At 44.4% G+C, this 16,560-nt stretch overlaps 1 protein-coding gene across 5 annotated transcripts in view; it reads right to left on the bottom strand.

Moving 5' to 3' along the window:
* Positions 1-16,560, bottom strand: part of EBF1 (EBF transcription factor 1) — a 512,049-nt gene that overhangs the window by 155,228 nt on the left and 340,261 nt on the right. For all 5 annotated transcript variants that reach the window (XM_053298191.1, XM_053298192.1, XM_053298193.1 and 2 more), the window contains exon 7: positions 15,185-15,266. In XM_053298191.1, coding sequence (XP_053154166.1) covers positions 15,185-15,266 — 82 coding nt within the window. The remainder of the gene's footprint in view (positions 1-15,184; positions 15,267-16,560) is intronic.

Below are 16,560 nucleotides of genomic sequence, written 5' to 3'. Positions count from 1 at the left end.
CGAGCCTCTTGGCCAGGGGCATAGCAAGGTTGGAGTGGGCCCAGAGACAAGATTTTAAAATGGCCCCCCATCACTGAAACTCAGCTCATGAAGTAAAGAAATCTTAAATGAGTCTAAATAGTAGTAACAAAAAGCATAGTGTTATATATATACCTATGTGCCACAATAGAACATCATCCTAAATTATTTTTTAAAAGGTTTTGTAAATTGTGGACAATGCAAATCATTTCATAGTACTAGAGAAAGACATGCTGTTCTGGTCGCTCCAGGTCTTAACACCCACATCAGTTTCGGAGGAAAAAGACAACTGAAGGAAGCCCGGGCGGGTGCGTGGCTGGGGGAGTCAGTCATGTGACTTGCTGGGGGGGGCAAGGCAGTGGGCCCCCAGAAAACTGTCTCCCCTTGCCCTATTATAGTTACGCCCCTGCTCTTGGCGCCAGCCGGAGGGCGAGAGCACAAGGGCTCTCGTCCTTGTGGCTCTCAGCCGTGGGGCGAGCTGCCTGGGGCCCAGAAGATCTTTCTCTTTCTGCCCTGAAGATCCTTCTTCCTGCAATTAAGAAGCCAGCAAGAGATTACACAAGTCTGATTCTGGTTTTTATTAAGCCAAGAAGCCATGGTGGGTTAGTCTGGGGAGATGTGTCTGGGAGAGCGAAAAATTGTGTATGGAGTGCGGGCAGCAATATCACGGGTAGTGGGCAGAGGGAGGTATGGCGGTAGGAGTTGGGCAGGCCGTTACAGGGGAAACCGGTCCAGGCAATTGAGGCCTGATCCTTTTTCCGGCCCTTCTCCCAACCCTCTGACCCCAGGGAGCTCTGAGAACACTCCCTCGAGGATTAGGGTGCTGCTGCTGAATGCAAGGTCAGTTAATGCAAAAACCTCTCTCATCCACGATTTGATTGTGGATGAGTGTGCTGACCTGGTATGTGTGATGGAGACCTGGTTGGATGCGCTGGGCAGGGTTGGTCTTTCTCAGCTCTATCCTCCAGGTTTCCAGATCATGCAACAGCCCCGCCTCAAGGATGGGGGAGGAGGCGTTGCAGTCATCTTTCGAGAGACTCTCCCCGTTTCCAGTTGCCCGGTCAGGCAATCTCAGAATTTCGAGTGTTTGTCCTTGAGGGTGGGCCTCCAAGATAGGCTGGGGATTCTGCTGCTGTACCAACCACCCCGCTGCACTTCAGTCTCCCTACCTGAGCTGGTGGGGGTGGTCTCGGAGGTGGCCTTGGGTTCCCCCAGGCTTATTGTTTTGGGGGATTTCAATGTCCACGCTGAGGCCCCCCTAGTGGGTGCGGCTCAGGATTTCATGGCCTCCATGGCAACCATGGGCCTGTCTCAATTGGTATCGGGCCCTACCCATGTGGTGGGACACACTCTGGATCTGGTTTTTGCCGACTGGGAAATAAATGATCTGGAGGTGGGGGAATTTGAGACCACTCCCTTGTCATGGACAGATCATCTGGTGGGGTTTAGTTTGACTGCTCCGTCTGCCCTCTGCAGGGGTGGTGGGCCGATTAGGATGGTCCGCCCCCGGAGGCTTATGGATCCGCTTGGATTCCAGACGGCCCTCGGGGAGTTTCCAGTGTCCAGAGCTGGTGACCCTGTCGAGGCCCTGGTTGATCTCTGGAATGGAGAGATGGCCCGGGCTGTTGACATGGTTGCTCCTAAACGCCCTCTCCGGCTTGGTTTTCCTCGAAGCTTAGGGCGATGAAGCAACTCAGGCGACGGCTGGAACGATGCTGGAGGAAGAGTCGTCACGAATCTGACCGAACACGGGCTAGAGCCCATTTTAGGGACTACTCCGTGGTGGTGGGGACGGCGAAGAAATGCTTTTTCTCCACCTCCATTGCGTCTGCTCAGTGCAGACAAACAGAGCTGTTTCGTGTGGTAAAAACCTTGCTCCGCACATCCCCCCAGACAATGGGGGAGGAGTCATCTACAGCTCTTTGTGATCAGTTTGCCTGTCACTTTGCAGATAAAGTCGCTCGCATCCGTGCTGACCTGGACTCCAGAGTTTTGGCACTTCTGGCAGACGTGCCTTTGGTACCATCTGGACCCGTTGTGTTGGATTCTTTTCGGTTGGTGTGGCCTGAGGATGTGGACAAGATCCTGGGCAGTGTGCGGGCGACTTCGTGCGCTCTTGACCCTTGCCCTTCATGGCTAATAAAAGCTGTCAGGGAGGGGACAGGCAGATGGCTGGAGGTGATCGTTAATGCTTCATTAAGGGAGGGCAGGATGCCATCGTGCCTCAAGGAGGCGGTGGTAAGACCACTATTAAAAAAACCCTCCCTAGATCCCTCCAACCTGGATAACTATAGATCTGTGTTTAACCTTCCCTTTTTGGGCAAGGTGATGGAGCGTGTGGTGGCGTCCCAGCTGCAGAGGGTCTTGGATGATACGGATTATCTGGACCCTTTTCAATCTGGCTTCCGCCCCGGGTATTGGACTGAGACTGCCTTGGTCGCTCTAGTGGATGACCTACGCCAGGAACTAGACAGGGGGAGTGTGTCCCTGTTGGTTCTGCTGGATCTCTCGGCGGCGTTCGATACCATTGACTATGGTATCCTTCTGGGCCGCCTCTCGAGTATGGGAATCGGAGGTTCCGGTCCTTTCTTGGGGGGAGGGTCCGGAATGTGGTGCTGGGGGACTACTGCTCGGCCCCGTGGCCATTGGCCTGTGGGGTCCCGCAGGGATCGGTCTTGTCCCCCATGCAGTTTAACATCTACATGAAGCCGCTGGGAGAGGTCATCCGGGGATTTGGACTGAGTTGTCAGCAATATGCGGATGACACTCAGCTCTATCTCTCCTTGTCATCTGATCCTAGGGAGGCGGTGGATGTCCTGAATCGGGGGCTGGAGGCCGTGATGGGTTGGATGTGGGCTAACAAACTGAAATTGAATCCGGATAAGACGGTAGTACTGTTGGTCAGTAGGAGAGCCAATCGGGATGAGGAGATTTTACTGGTTCTGGATGGGGTTGCACTCCCCTTGAAGGAGCAAGTACGCAGCTTGGGGGTACTACTGGACCCGGCTCTGCTTTTGGAAGCTCAGGTGGAGGAGGTGGCCAGGGATGCCTTTGCACGTCTTCGGCTAGTGCGCCAGCTGCATCCCTTTCTCGAGAAGGCAGATCTGGCCATGGTTACCCATGCCTTTGTCACGTCGCGGCTGGATTACTGTAACGCGCTCTACGTGGGGCTGCCCTTCGAAGAATATCCGGAAACTGCAGCTAGTGCAAAACGCGGCAGCGAGGGTTTTATCCGGAGCTGCCCGTTGGGAACACATCACTCCCATTTTGAAAGAGCTGCACTGGCTACCGGTTCGTTTCCAGGTCCAATTCAAGGTGCTGGTTTTGACCTTTAAAGCCCTTAACGGTTTGGGCCCGGGGTATTTGAGGGACCACCTGCTCCCAAGGGTTGCTGCCTGCTTGATGAGGACATCTGAGGGGGCCCTGCTCTGGGTGCCGACAATGAGAGAGGCCTGGCTGTCGTGCACTCGGGACAGGGCCTTCTCTGTTGCTGCTCCTAGACCCTGGAATGCTCTCCCAGTGGCCATTCGTTCCTCGGACTCCATCACAGCTTTTAGAAAGCTTGTAAAGACTTGGCTTTTTACCCAGGCTTTTACATAATCGTTTTTACTGCTGCTTCTGTGTGTTTTTATCTGTTGTATTGTTTTTATGCCTGTTTTAATATGTTTTTATACTTTTTAGCTTGATGTTTTTATTGTCTTTTTATTGTATGTTTTAACTTTTGTAAACCGCCTTGGGGTTGTCTTTTAACGAAAGGCGGTATATAAATGCAAAAATAAATAAAATAAAATAAATAAATAAATTTGAGTGAGCGCACTCTCTGCGCACCCCATCTTGATCATGTGTTGCAGCTGGTGCTCATCAAAACCAGCCCATTACATGGTACCCGCATTCAGATATCTGTACATGTGAACATGTTTTTGTATGAATGACTGTACCAGTGTTCATTTTAAAAGTGAACATGATAGATACAGGTCCCTCAAATGCATGGTACCTGCTGTACCTGCATTCAGTATAACACGTGAACAGCATGGAAAAAGCCTCTGTGTGGGAGATTGCATGTGCACTCAGAAAGGGCCAAGTAAAATGTGATACATAGATCCCATTTGTGACAGAGAGAAATCCCTTCTTCGTCAGTGAAAACAGGATGATAAGCTACTTGCATTTGTTCTTAATTTATTTTTTACAACTACAATTACTCATCACTAGAGTGAGTGGAACATTGGATTGCTTCTATGGGACAATTTTCATTGATTTTTCTTTGTACATAAGGCATCAAGTACTATAAGAACTCATTACGTGATTTTTACTCACCAGAGTGTCCTTGCAAGTCACTCCTTTAAGTAAAATCATGAAATCAGGATTGATGCACATTCTGTCTATGAATCCAACAGAGATTATGCCATGAATATAAGAAATTTTCAAAAGATTAATGTCTTTCTTGAATGAGTTACAGGAGAAGCTTATGACAGAAAATCATGAGTCATATTCTAGGTTGAAAGGGCTTCATCTTTTATGAGAAGCCAATTATAAATGGTGATTAGTAGTCTGATATCTGCATGCTTATTTAGAAGTAAGTCCCACTGAGTTCAGTGGGAGTTACTCCATTGTAAGTGCATTCAGGATTGCAGGCTTACAGGAGGATCAGGTTCACCTCTATAGTAAGAAAATAAGGGCAAAGATAATATCTTCCCTTGTAAAGGACAACATGCCAATTAAAGCTAAATGAGCAATTATAATGCTACCAGAAATAGTAATAATACATCCATCTATGATTCCTAGAAGAGACACGTGTGAAACATTCTTTACGTTTTCTATAGTCAAGCTGCAAAACACAGTAGGCTCAATTTATAATACCTGTATTATAAGGAGAATACCACTTGGAGAATACCACTGAAGGGCTTTTTCAAAGTCCATGTCAATCAGAAAGTAAAGATTCACAAGGATCAGGAGCAACATTTATTTATTTATTTATTCATTCCATTTCATTTCATTTCCATTCCTGAACATAATTAAGATCCCCAGAAATCAGAGCACTGCCCTACCCCACTCACCTGAAAGCAGTGGAGTGAATGGGAAAGGTCACTCACCATTGCACTCTCAGGCCACTCTCAACCATGCCACTCCCTCCATTGGTAGGCTGCTCAACTTTGGCCTTCCTGCAAATGTTGGCCTAAAACTCCCATAATCCCTGGCTACTGGCCACCATGGTTGGGGTTTATGGGAGTTGTGGTCCAGAAAGTAGCTGGGAGGCCAAAGTTGAGCAGGCCTGGAACTATCTGATGGTTGGAGACCATGGCCACCTGCTACATTTCTCAGATGGAAAAGACTTCCGCTACTTGAGAGTGCTACATAAATTCTAATTTAAAAACAAACAAACATACTAGAATGTTTCTGGGACCACACCATAAACAGTTCAAAAGAATTAGGCAACTGCTCAATAATTATTTACTATCTGCTTAACAATTGCTTAGCTAAAAATAATTAAAATACAATTCTGTAGTCTGGGGCCATAATCTATAAAACGTAATGGCTGACATCCAGAGCAAGAAGTCTGAACGCACCAGGAAGATCTATCCTGCGCTTTGGAAAGCTTCCCCACTACCACTGTGCTTCAGGAAGTGCCCTGTGCCACTTCCTGAGTGACAAAAAACATATTTTCAGGTGACACAGGACACTACTGAAGCCGGAGCGAACAACAGAAATTATCTCCTTTCTGCACCTCCTCGCTGCCTGCAGGGGAAAGGGAGCCTGTACAGCTAGAAAAGCTCTGCAAAGCACAGATGTGTCTTCCTGACATGTCCACACTCAGTTGCTCTGGATGTCAGCCAATGCAAATAGTTTTGCTTATAGTAGTAGTACATAAATGAACAAGAGAGTAGCTGTAGTTATCAGAGTAGCCTCACTCAGCTACTTACATACCCACCCCACAGCATCTGCAAGATCAGCACTCAGTTTAACCCAGACAGCTTTGAAACACACTTCAAATTGCATAACAGAATCTTGCTACCTTGTTCCCCTGAACAGAATTTGATTTACTACAAAGCGAGCATAGCAGAAGAGCAGAACGACTCTTCTGGAGTCGTTAGGAGAATAAACTATAAAAGAAATCCCCTAGAGAAACTATTTCCAGAGCCAGGAAATATGAAAAAATAAAAGTGGTTATTTTGGTGGTCTACTTCAAGAAGTGATTATTCATAGTGCACCTGTAGGACAAGCAGAAACATTCTACTGATTATTTAATATTTTTAAAGGCAATCATAAGTTTAAATTCTGAGAAGAGAAAAAAAATTACAAAATGTTAACTTACAATATAAAACTTAGATATTAATGCTATAATTCAACTGAAAACAGCACTCCTTGGGAGTAAATGGATCTCCAGATATGACCCATATGCATTTCCAGAAAGAGCAACACTTCAATTTCTGAATTAGAGCCATGTGTTTAGATGAAAGGACATGTAAAATTAATTTGTAAGAGAAACAACTTTTGGTTTGGATTTTAAAATTATGAAACTAAGAGATGTAGAATAGACAGAGACACAACTAAACAAAAAACAAAAAACAAAAATCACCAGGCCAAAGTTTGAGGGGAAAGGCATATTCTAGTTTCAAAATTGATTAATGAGGTGCTGACAAATTCATATAAACATGAGTACAGCCAGGCCTGCCAAATCTCAAACCTATCCAAATGTTGTGAAGAAAACACAGTGTTTTTTTTAAAAAAAAATTGGGACAGGCAAACAGAAAAAGATTTTCAGCTTTAGCATCAACTCTTCCCTGATTTTCTGTTTAAATCTTATACATTGCATTGGAGGCTGACTGCTAACTAAAATATCAGAAACTTGTTCTAAACATTGTGTATCCTAAATTAGTACTCCAATATATACATTCTATGCATTATTAAATAGTTGCAAATGTTTTGAAAACTAGTTAAAATATTCTGGAAAAGAAATTGGAGGTTAGGAAACCAAGCTGTTTATCAGGGTTGCATACTGAGCCCATTTATTTGTTATGGTGCACCAACTAATATTTCAAGATTAGGAGTCACATTACTCCTCATTTTTAACCACAGCCCATTAAGTTTTGCTAGCCAATTAATTTATGGCACGTTCCTGGTATTTTCAGTAATCTCCATTTTACTGAGAGCAAATTTATATTGTTGTTTACAATTCTAAACACTGTGTGGAAAAGACTGGAAGAACCCAATTGAAATTACGTTTAGGTTGACTACTCCTCATGGTTCACATCTATTATTATTTTGGAAATAAATGATCCAATCCCAACAAGGTAAAACTTCTGCCTAAATTTAGGTAGATGCTTCAAGACAACAAAAATGCATTCTCTTATTGTTGGTCTTTAAAATTAGACTTATGAAACGTAATTTCTATCTCTGGTATAGACTTGGCAGTGAAGCATCAGTGATGGCTATTCAAATCTGATGAACAGTAGTACCACACAAAGACAGCTTAATATCTAGTTTGGACATACTGTTCAACCAAGCCTACATTGGATTTTTTAGTATTGAGAAGTGAGTTGCCACATCTCCAGCTACTTCAACCAGACCCCCCACAAAACCATAGAAAACAACTTGAAAAAAGCAAGTACGAATCAGCCCTAATTCTCTCTACTTAGAGAGGTCATTCACACAATCAAAAACTTTGTTCTACCGAGGTTTAGGAGTTGTGTGTGCTCTCAATTTCCGGTTGTGTGGAAGCAAGGTAAGAGGAAAAACTGAATAGAAGTGATTGAGGCTATTCTCACAATTGCAGAAAATCGGGCTAGCCTCCGCTAGCCCGATTTTCTGGAATCGTGAGAACCACCGGGCTCGGCTGCGAACCCGGTGGTTCTAGAGTGGGTAACCCGCTCAAGTACACCTGCCCTAAAACCAGGTTTGCGGAGCAAGCGCTCCACAAACTCTGTTTTCAAGATCACGAGGAGACCCCCAGAGGGGAGGTGAAAAGCCGCCTCTCGGTTCCGGGGGTCTATCCAGTACGCCCTGCGCACTCGCGCAGGGCATACTGGAGCTTCCGGGGGCGGGGCAGCCCCCAAACTCCCCATCCCCCGCCGGCTCCGTTACAGAGCCAGCAATCGTGTGGGTGGCCAATCCGGCTGCCCAGGGCTCCCGCTTGCTCATGTGCGGGGAGAGCAGGCTTAGCCCACCATCCCCGCTCAACTTCACAAACCGGGTCTCACTGATTGTGAGACCCAGCTCATTGTGTGGAAGCAACATAGGAGAAAAGGAGAAAACCTTTTCAGAAAACCTACCCAGGTTTTCCTCCTACCCTGCTTCCACACAATCACTTCTACCTTGCTTCTGCACAATTGAAAATTGGGAGCACATACAGCTCCAAAATCCTGCTAGAACACAGTATTTGATTGTATGAATGACGTCTGAGTATAGCTGTAACATAATTTGAGAGCTTATTTGGTGGACTTTTTCTGGAAGCACTATCAATACATTCTGTTCAAACAAACCTTTTTATTTCTAGTCACGAACTCAGAAGGGGGGAAAACCCCAAACAGTTATATGAGTTTACAGCAGTGCTGTGAACCCAGCACCCACCTGAACCCTCATGTCAGGAACCCATCTCTCCCCATCCTGGAACAATTTTGCAATTCTTTTAAAGTTTATTAGGTCTTTACTTCCTGTTGAATATGAACTGAAGAAATCAAAGTCGAAATCTGAAGCACAAGGAAGACTTGAGGTGGAAGGCAGTGAAAGTGGGTAAGAGAGACTGTCTTGAGAAGGCAAGCACATCGTAAACTAATCAGCCTAAGAAGCCTCCCCCAAGAAACTGAGCTCTTACCCCATCATACCCATAAAATTTTGCCTTGGAACATAGTAAAGGCTTCATGTGTGGATGATAAAGTTAGGGGTTTTAGAAGCCCCTACTCTTGTTTTGCATATCTAGCCAGGATAAATATACAGCATCAACAGGCTGCCTTGTTTTGTTTGCTATAATGCTCAAGCAAGAAGTCCAAAGAGAGAGGGAGGGGAAGCAATTAAAGCCAACAATTATTCATAAAAAATAGAAACACACTGTCATTGAATGCATTTCTACACACTTTACTGCCACACTGAATATTAAAGTATGAGGGGTGATTTCCTCTGCTGAAAGTGATTAATTTCTTTAAAATGGTAAGGTCACACTAATTGACATGACCTGTGTAATTAACCAGTCTCTGTTTACACACGGAAAGCTCGACTGCTGTGAAGCTGGGCTTGCCTGACAGAATGTCTTTACAAGTCAAGAGATCAACAACCTCTCTTATGTCCTACCTAGTCACCTACACAAGCTCCTGATTGCTCTTCTGACAGAACACACAAAAGCATTACCATATGAAAATCAGTTTATATCTTGGGGGAGTTGCAAACTGGCAGTGCATAGGTAAGCATGAACCATTGCTTTGACAGGCTTCGGCCTTGGCCGTTCACGCTAGATTGCCCTGTTTCTGAAGGCACGTCGAACTGGAGGATATCCTCCTAGAATGGTTTAATATGTGTGATGTAATAGTAGAAGAATATGTAGGAAAGCAGATAGGAGATCCTTAATAATTATGCATGGAAAATTATACATTCTGTAAGAAAAACTCACATTCTGTGACAAGGAATAAAATAAATAAACCAAACAAAAATATTCAGTTTCCAGCTGACAACAGATTAGGAGAACATTGTACATGTCAGGAGCGGAGGGATGCCAGTGGCGGCCCGAGTTCTGCCACTGCTGCTGCCCCCCTAGCCCCGCCCCCTGTATATGACATCAGATGCAGGGAGCATTTAGCTATGCCCCCCACATCTGAAATCAGAAGTGGGGGCATGGTTTAGCTCCCAAACAGGGCCACTAAAAGGCAGCAAGAGCCGTGCAGCCCCGTTTGGGAGTTAGGTCAGCCAGTGCTGCGTTTGCAGTGCAGCTGGAGCGACTTTCCCTGCTGGCCGATTTAGCTCAAAAACAGAGCTGTGTGGCCCCGTTTGGGAGCAAAATCATGCCCCCCACATCTGATGTCAGACAAGGGGGCATGTCTGGGGTGCGAGGCATGGCCCCTGAGGGATGGCGGCCTGGGTCCTTTGAACCCGTCCGCTCAATGGTGTCTCTGCCCCTGGTACATGTTCAAATTTTCATGGCATTACCTTGTCACACAATTCATTTAGCCTTTCTTTATTCTGCTCTTCCTCCAAGGAGTAAAAGGAAGGGTACTTCATTTCACCAATTTTATCCTTACAACTCCATGTTATTCTGAGAAACAGTGACTGGCTCAAGGGATCTGAACCCTGATCATCCTGGACAATGTCCAGCATTTTATCCATCCCATAATGTTGACAGGCAGGTGTTCCACAACTGGAATATAAGATCACCAACGGCATCTATTTAAGAGATAATATCTATTTTCTCATGAGGTAATATATATAGAATATCTATACTACCTCAATGGTCCTCCAGTGGTTGTTCCTAGTGTCTACCATATGTTTCTTTTTAGATTGTGAGCCTTCAGGGGAGAGGGATTCCTATTTATTTATTTTTCTGTGTAAATTGCTCTGAGCACTTTTGTTGAAAAATGGTATATAAATATATGTTGTAGTAGTAGCAGCATGCACAGAGGGCAGAAATGGGCCATATTGGAGCATCTGGCCTGGTCCGGAGAATTTGGAGGAGCCGCGCCACAACCAGGTGCCCTCTTGCCACAAGGGGTTTTTTTCAGATAGCCAGGGCCCCCCCCCCACTTTGTTTGTAAAGAAGAATGCTCATGGGATTCCCATTTACAAGCATACCATCTCAAACTGCCAAACTGGTTCTGAACCAGTTCATTAGAACTAGGGCCAGTTTGGCTAGAACTCAGACTAGCACCCCTTTTCTGGGGTCCAGTTTGGTTCAAGTCCAAACTGGTTGAACCAGGCTGGTTCTGTTCGAACCAGGTTTGAATAGAACTGGTTCTGCACACCCCTAACATGATTATCTATTATCTATGTGTTCAGGAATTGCTGAATTTGGAAGATTAAGACATATTGTTCTCTTAACATAAGAACAGCCCTTCTGCATGAGACCCAAGGCCTATCTAGTCCAACATTCTGTTTCACACAGTGGCCCACCTCTGAGAAGCCCAGAAGCAGGAGGTGAGGGCATGCTCCTCTGCAACTGGTATTGAGAGGCATCTTGGCTCTGAGGCTGGAGGTGGCCTATAGTCACCAGAGTAGTAGTCATTGATAGACTTGTTCTCCATGAATTTGTCTATACCCCTTTTAAAGCCATCCAAGCTAGTGGCCATCACCACATTCGAATACAGAGAATTCCATAGATTAATTATGTGCTGTGTGAAAAAGTACTTCCTTTTGTTGGTCCTAAATTTCCTGGCCTTCAGTTTCATGGGATAATCCCTGGTTCTAGTGTTGTGAGAGAGGAAGAAAAATTGATCTCTATCTACTCTCTCTATACTCCATGCATAATTTTATACACTCTATCTTGTCTCCTTGTAGTCACCTCTTTTCCTAACTAAAAAACCCAAGATGGTATAGGGAGTGTTCTCTCTGATTTTTTAAAATCTGTGTGCGGAATGTGTTTTGTTCTGGGAGGCAGTATCAAATCAGTGTGTGCACACATGCATTCAGAGTGGGGCTTTCCTGATTCAACCTGAGCGGGATCTAAAATTCACTGAGTGGACATCAGAAGATATGCGAGTGTGTGCACATGTGCATGCCTTAGAGGGAACAGTGGCTGTAGCCTTGCCTCATAAGGAAGGTGCTCCAGGCCCCTGACCATCTTGGTTGCCCTCTTCTGCACCTTTCCCAGTTCTACAATGTCCTTCTTAAGATACGGTGACCAGAACCGTATGTAGTACTCCAAATGTGGCCATACTACATATTTGTATAAGGACATTATAATATTAGCATTTTTATTTTCAATCCCCTTCCTAATGATTCCTAGCATGGAACTTGCCTTTTTCACAGCTGCTGTCCACTGAGTTGATACTTTTAACAAGCAGTTCACCGTGACTCCAAGATCTCTCTCCTGGTCAGTCACCTGCTGCTCAGACCCCATCAGTGTTTATGTGAAGTTGGTTTTTCAAATTTATGATTGATTGATTGATTGATTGATTGATTTACTACATTTTTATACTGCCTTTCTGCCTTGACAAAGTGGTTTACAATATTAAAAGCGGTTTACCATATTAAAAGACGCAAATTACAGAATGTTAATAAAACGTGGCCTCAGGCTGTTGGTCTTTTCAGGAGCTGAGGACAAGAGCTCCCTGGCCTGGGCGCCTCCTTGCTTGCCTCCCTCTCAGGGCACCCTGGTCTTTCCGTACTCCTGGGAAGGTGGGGAACCCCAACAGTCCTCACAGGTTTTTTGCCCCAATATGCATTTACACTTTACACTTGCTTACACTGAGCTGTTTTAACCATTTTGTCACCCACTCCCCGAGTTTGGAAATGTCTTTTTGCAGCTCCTCATAATCCCTAAATAGTTTACTACCATCTGCATATTTGGTATCCCAGCTTCTAGATCATTTATGAACAGGTTAAAGAGCACCGGTCCCAGTACAGATCCCTGGGGAACCCCACTTCTTACTTCCCTCCATTGTGAAAACTCTCCATTTATTCCTACCCTCTGTTTCTTGTCCTTCAACCTGTTACCAATCCACACATGAGCCTGTCCTCTTATCCCATGACTGCTAAGTTTACAAATATATGAAAGAGAGAGTCACACACACAAATCAGTATTATAATAGAGTTTCCCCAAAATTCAATAAAAGCACCCGTTAGCAAATACTTATGTTATATCTCTTCCTTCTTTAAATTTCACCATCTCCATAAGTTGAGACATTTGTGTGCAATGTGCCACACATTAGTTATCCATACTTTTCTTGTTGAAGTTTTGGGACTGTGCCAAAGTTTAGCAACTACCACTTTAGCTGCTGTCAGTAATTGAGAGGTTAACAGATAATGATTGTCTCACTACTCCATCTAGCAAACCTAATAAAACAAGTAGTAGATCTAAAGGTAAATCATAAGCTGTCATCTGCTTTATCTCTTTTAATGCCACAACACATCTTTATTACTACTACATATGTAGAAAATCTGCAGAGGTTAAATTGCATTTGTAAAAGATATATCTAACAGAACCATATATTTTATCCAACTTATGGGGAGTTAGGAATCACCTATTAATATTTTATAATGACTCTTATGGATATAAACAGAATATTCTGAACTCTCTGAAAATTTTTGCTCCAACAGTTCTATTTAGCATTTTCCCCAACTTGGCTTAAAACTAAAATTCCAGCCTCATATTTAAGAATAAATTTTAGATAATCGTTCTTTAAGCTCTTTGGGATTATTAACTAGCTTTCAAAGTCAGTTAAAGCTATTCTCAGAAGCTCTCCGCACAAGTAGTGTGGAGAGCCTGCAGGGGGTTTGCGGGTTTGCGTTTAACAGGGGGGTGGGTTAGGGAGGCTTACTGTTGGAGGCACGCAGCTCCCGTTGCAGCACATGAGCAGCAGTAACCAGGCTGGGCTCCCTTAGCCCGGTTCCTGCTGCTCGTGAGAATGGCCTCTCCGTGTTGTTTCTTAACCCCATGTTTAATCAGTCCTTATACTGAAAGGGGGGGGGCACCCAGAATAGTTAATCATGACTAAGCACCACTGAAAGCAATGACAGAAACTTGTCATGGCTAACCTAAGTCCCGTTAATTTTGATGCGATGGCGTAGTCATTACTAGCTTAATCTAGATACTTCCCATTAAAACAATTAGAGGTTTTCTCCACTCATTTTTGGTTCAATAATCAAATGCCATTTCTTTATTTATAATTTGTCATGCTGGTATCTATAACATTTCATAAATGTTTATGAAATGTTTACAAAACAAAACAGTAACAACTTCCAACAGAACAGACACATCAAATCAATAAAGAAATATTCAATAAAGAGCTGCAGAAATGGCACTACACAGAGAAGGGCAAGCAGCATCACAAATGAAATGTCCTTTGAAAAAGAATGGACTTCAGCTGTCTACAAAAAGATACCAGGGGGTGGCTGAATAAACTCCTCTTGAAAGGGAGTTCTTGAGCCTTGGAGATGACAGAGGGAAAGCCCTGCACCTTGCAGAGGCTATTCATTTAAATTTATTTATATTTTTAATCTTTACATTTATAACCTGCTCTTCCTCTGAAGGGCCCAGAGCGGTGTACAGGGTTACGTTTATCTTCACAACAACCCTGTGAGATAAGTGGCTGGCCCAGAGTGGGTATTTGAACTCAGGTCTCCTTGGTTTTAGTTCACTACACCAGATGAGACCCTGAGTAAGTCCTCCTCAGAAGATCTTAAATACGGCGGGGGGTGGGGAGCTCATATAGGAATGTTGGGCCAACCCTGAGGTTTTTGGCTCCCTAGGCAAAGTTTGACTTTGGAGTCCCGCTGCCCCACCACAGTCAAGAACATGCAGCCCAGCTTTGATTTGAGCCAGGTTGAATGAACAGCCTACACAGATGACCAGCGAATGACTAGCAAATGCTGGTTTGGGGATACAGTGGGAGAGCGAAAGAGCTGAGGATCTTGGAGCTTGCCCAATGCCTGTCCTTCCTCTATTGCAGCCACCTCCCTCCCCTCAGCAGTGCAAACCCTGCAATCTTCAAGGCCAACCAAACTCCTGCAGCTTTTAATGGTTCCTCAAGGAGCTTCTCTCCATGACCAACCAGGCCTGACGGCAGCCAAGCCAATCATTGTGTGTGCCACTTCCTGTTTTGGATCTGAGCACTTAAGAAACCAGGATGGAGGCTCCCACCTGAGCAGCTGCAGCAATAACAGAGCAGAGCAAGGCAGGAAGGGGTTGGGGACAGAGAGTACTGGGAGGGAGGAAAGAGGGAAGCAAGCCACCGTTCAGCTAGGAGGCAGGCCCTTCTCATTCGACTCCCCCCCCCGCAGAGAGCTGCAGCACTCCTCCAAGAAGTAGTGCCCTAGGTGACCACCTAGGTCTGCCTAGCAGACAGATCAGCCCTGCAGGAATGTCTAACTCTTCTGGTTTTAGCACATAGCCTGATGGTCTACCACGAATCCCGCAAATGCAAGTACCTGCCATTTGTAATATCTCCCAAGTACTTAACTGGGTTACTTTGGTTGAAATTTTCATTTTCACAAGGTGATTCCTAATAATAAAAGAGAAATCAACACTGACCTGAAATCTCCGCATATCTCGAGGGTTTCCTGCATTTTTTAGGCAGTTCTGGTTACATTTAAGAAAAAATTTCAAGAAGAACCTGTTGGGAAAGAGATATTGTGTTTAGTATAGCAGTTGTTCACAACTTTCTATGACTTATTCAGCTTAAATATTTAAAAATGTCTTCCTCAAAGTACCACTTGGATAAAGACTGCTCTTACCCACTTCTAATGCACTGGAGTACTGAGCCAGGAATACCTATTAACATATGCACACAGTAGTGCTGCTGAAATCAATATATTCCCACACATTATCTCTGAAGCTTCCGTCACACGGGATAGAAGAGACTTGGGCAGGCCGTTTCACAACAAAAGAATTCTGGAGTTGTTGATTTCATACTATGCATTTGCCCAACATTTTGGGTATGAGAAACTGTTACATTTTCCAGGTGCCGCTCTAGCTCCCACATACTAAAATTCACAGGATTCCAAATTGGTTTATGAGCCACATTGTCACATGCAGTACAGTACAGTACTGTAGGGTAGTGCCTATGACTTCAGCTAATGCATGAAACTCTAAAGCAGCTCTCAAGGCAGGTTCAAAGCTTCATTTTGTCCTGCTCTCCAGCCCTATTGCCTTGCATCTTCTGATGTTTTTCCAGCTCCCATGTTAATGCATGTTCTTCCTGTGTGTGTATGTATATGTGTGTGTGTGTGTGTGTGTGTATATTTGAAGTATATTTCTTACAGTGCTTTTAAAAATAAGTATCAGTATGCCAATTAGCACAGAATACGAACATGTGGGTGATCAGCAATAACGTACGCTCTTAAACTTCCACTTCTTTATTTTGAATCCCAAACTCCCAGAAAACGGATACAGATGCAAATACTGTATTAATCACTTTCCTAATGCAAAATTAGAGTGCAATCCAAAACACATTTACTAGGATAGAGGCTCCATTAAACTCAATGGGACTTGCTTCTGAGAGAAAATGTGTACAATTGTGCTGTAAGAAAACCAGGATTCTGTCAACCAAATAGAGCTAGGATACCAACAAGCATGCATGGAGCAGCAAAGACTGTGCACATAGAGCCTTTAAAAAATGCTGATGCTCAGTCAACAGCTGTTGGGCAGGAAAAAGGAAGTGGGGGAAACTGAATCCAGCTTCCCACTCTCTCTTACACAGGATTTCACCTTTGTTTAAATGGCTACATTCACACAGCCTCAGTAGTTGTATCTACAGAGGGAACAGCCAGGAGCGCATTAAGCTTTTTGCCGCCCATAGGCAAAAAGGATTATGCCGCCTTTTTACCTTAAACAAAAAAGGTCTGCCTTTTTAAAAAAATAAGGTAGAATGTTGGGGGGGGGACTTTCTCCTCACCCGCTCCACCAAT

Source organism: Hemicordylus capensis, chromosome 2, assembly GCF_027244095.1.
Source record: "Hemicordylus capensis ecotype Gifberg chromosome 2, rHemCap1.1.pri, whole genome shotgun sequence".
NCBI classification, from domain to species: Eukaryota; Metazoa; Chordata; class Lepidosauria; order Squamata; family Cordylidae; genus Hemicordylus; species Hemicordylus capensis.
This window is presented reverse-complemented; position numbering and strand designations above follow the sequence as displayed.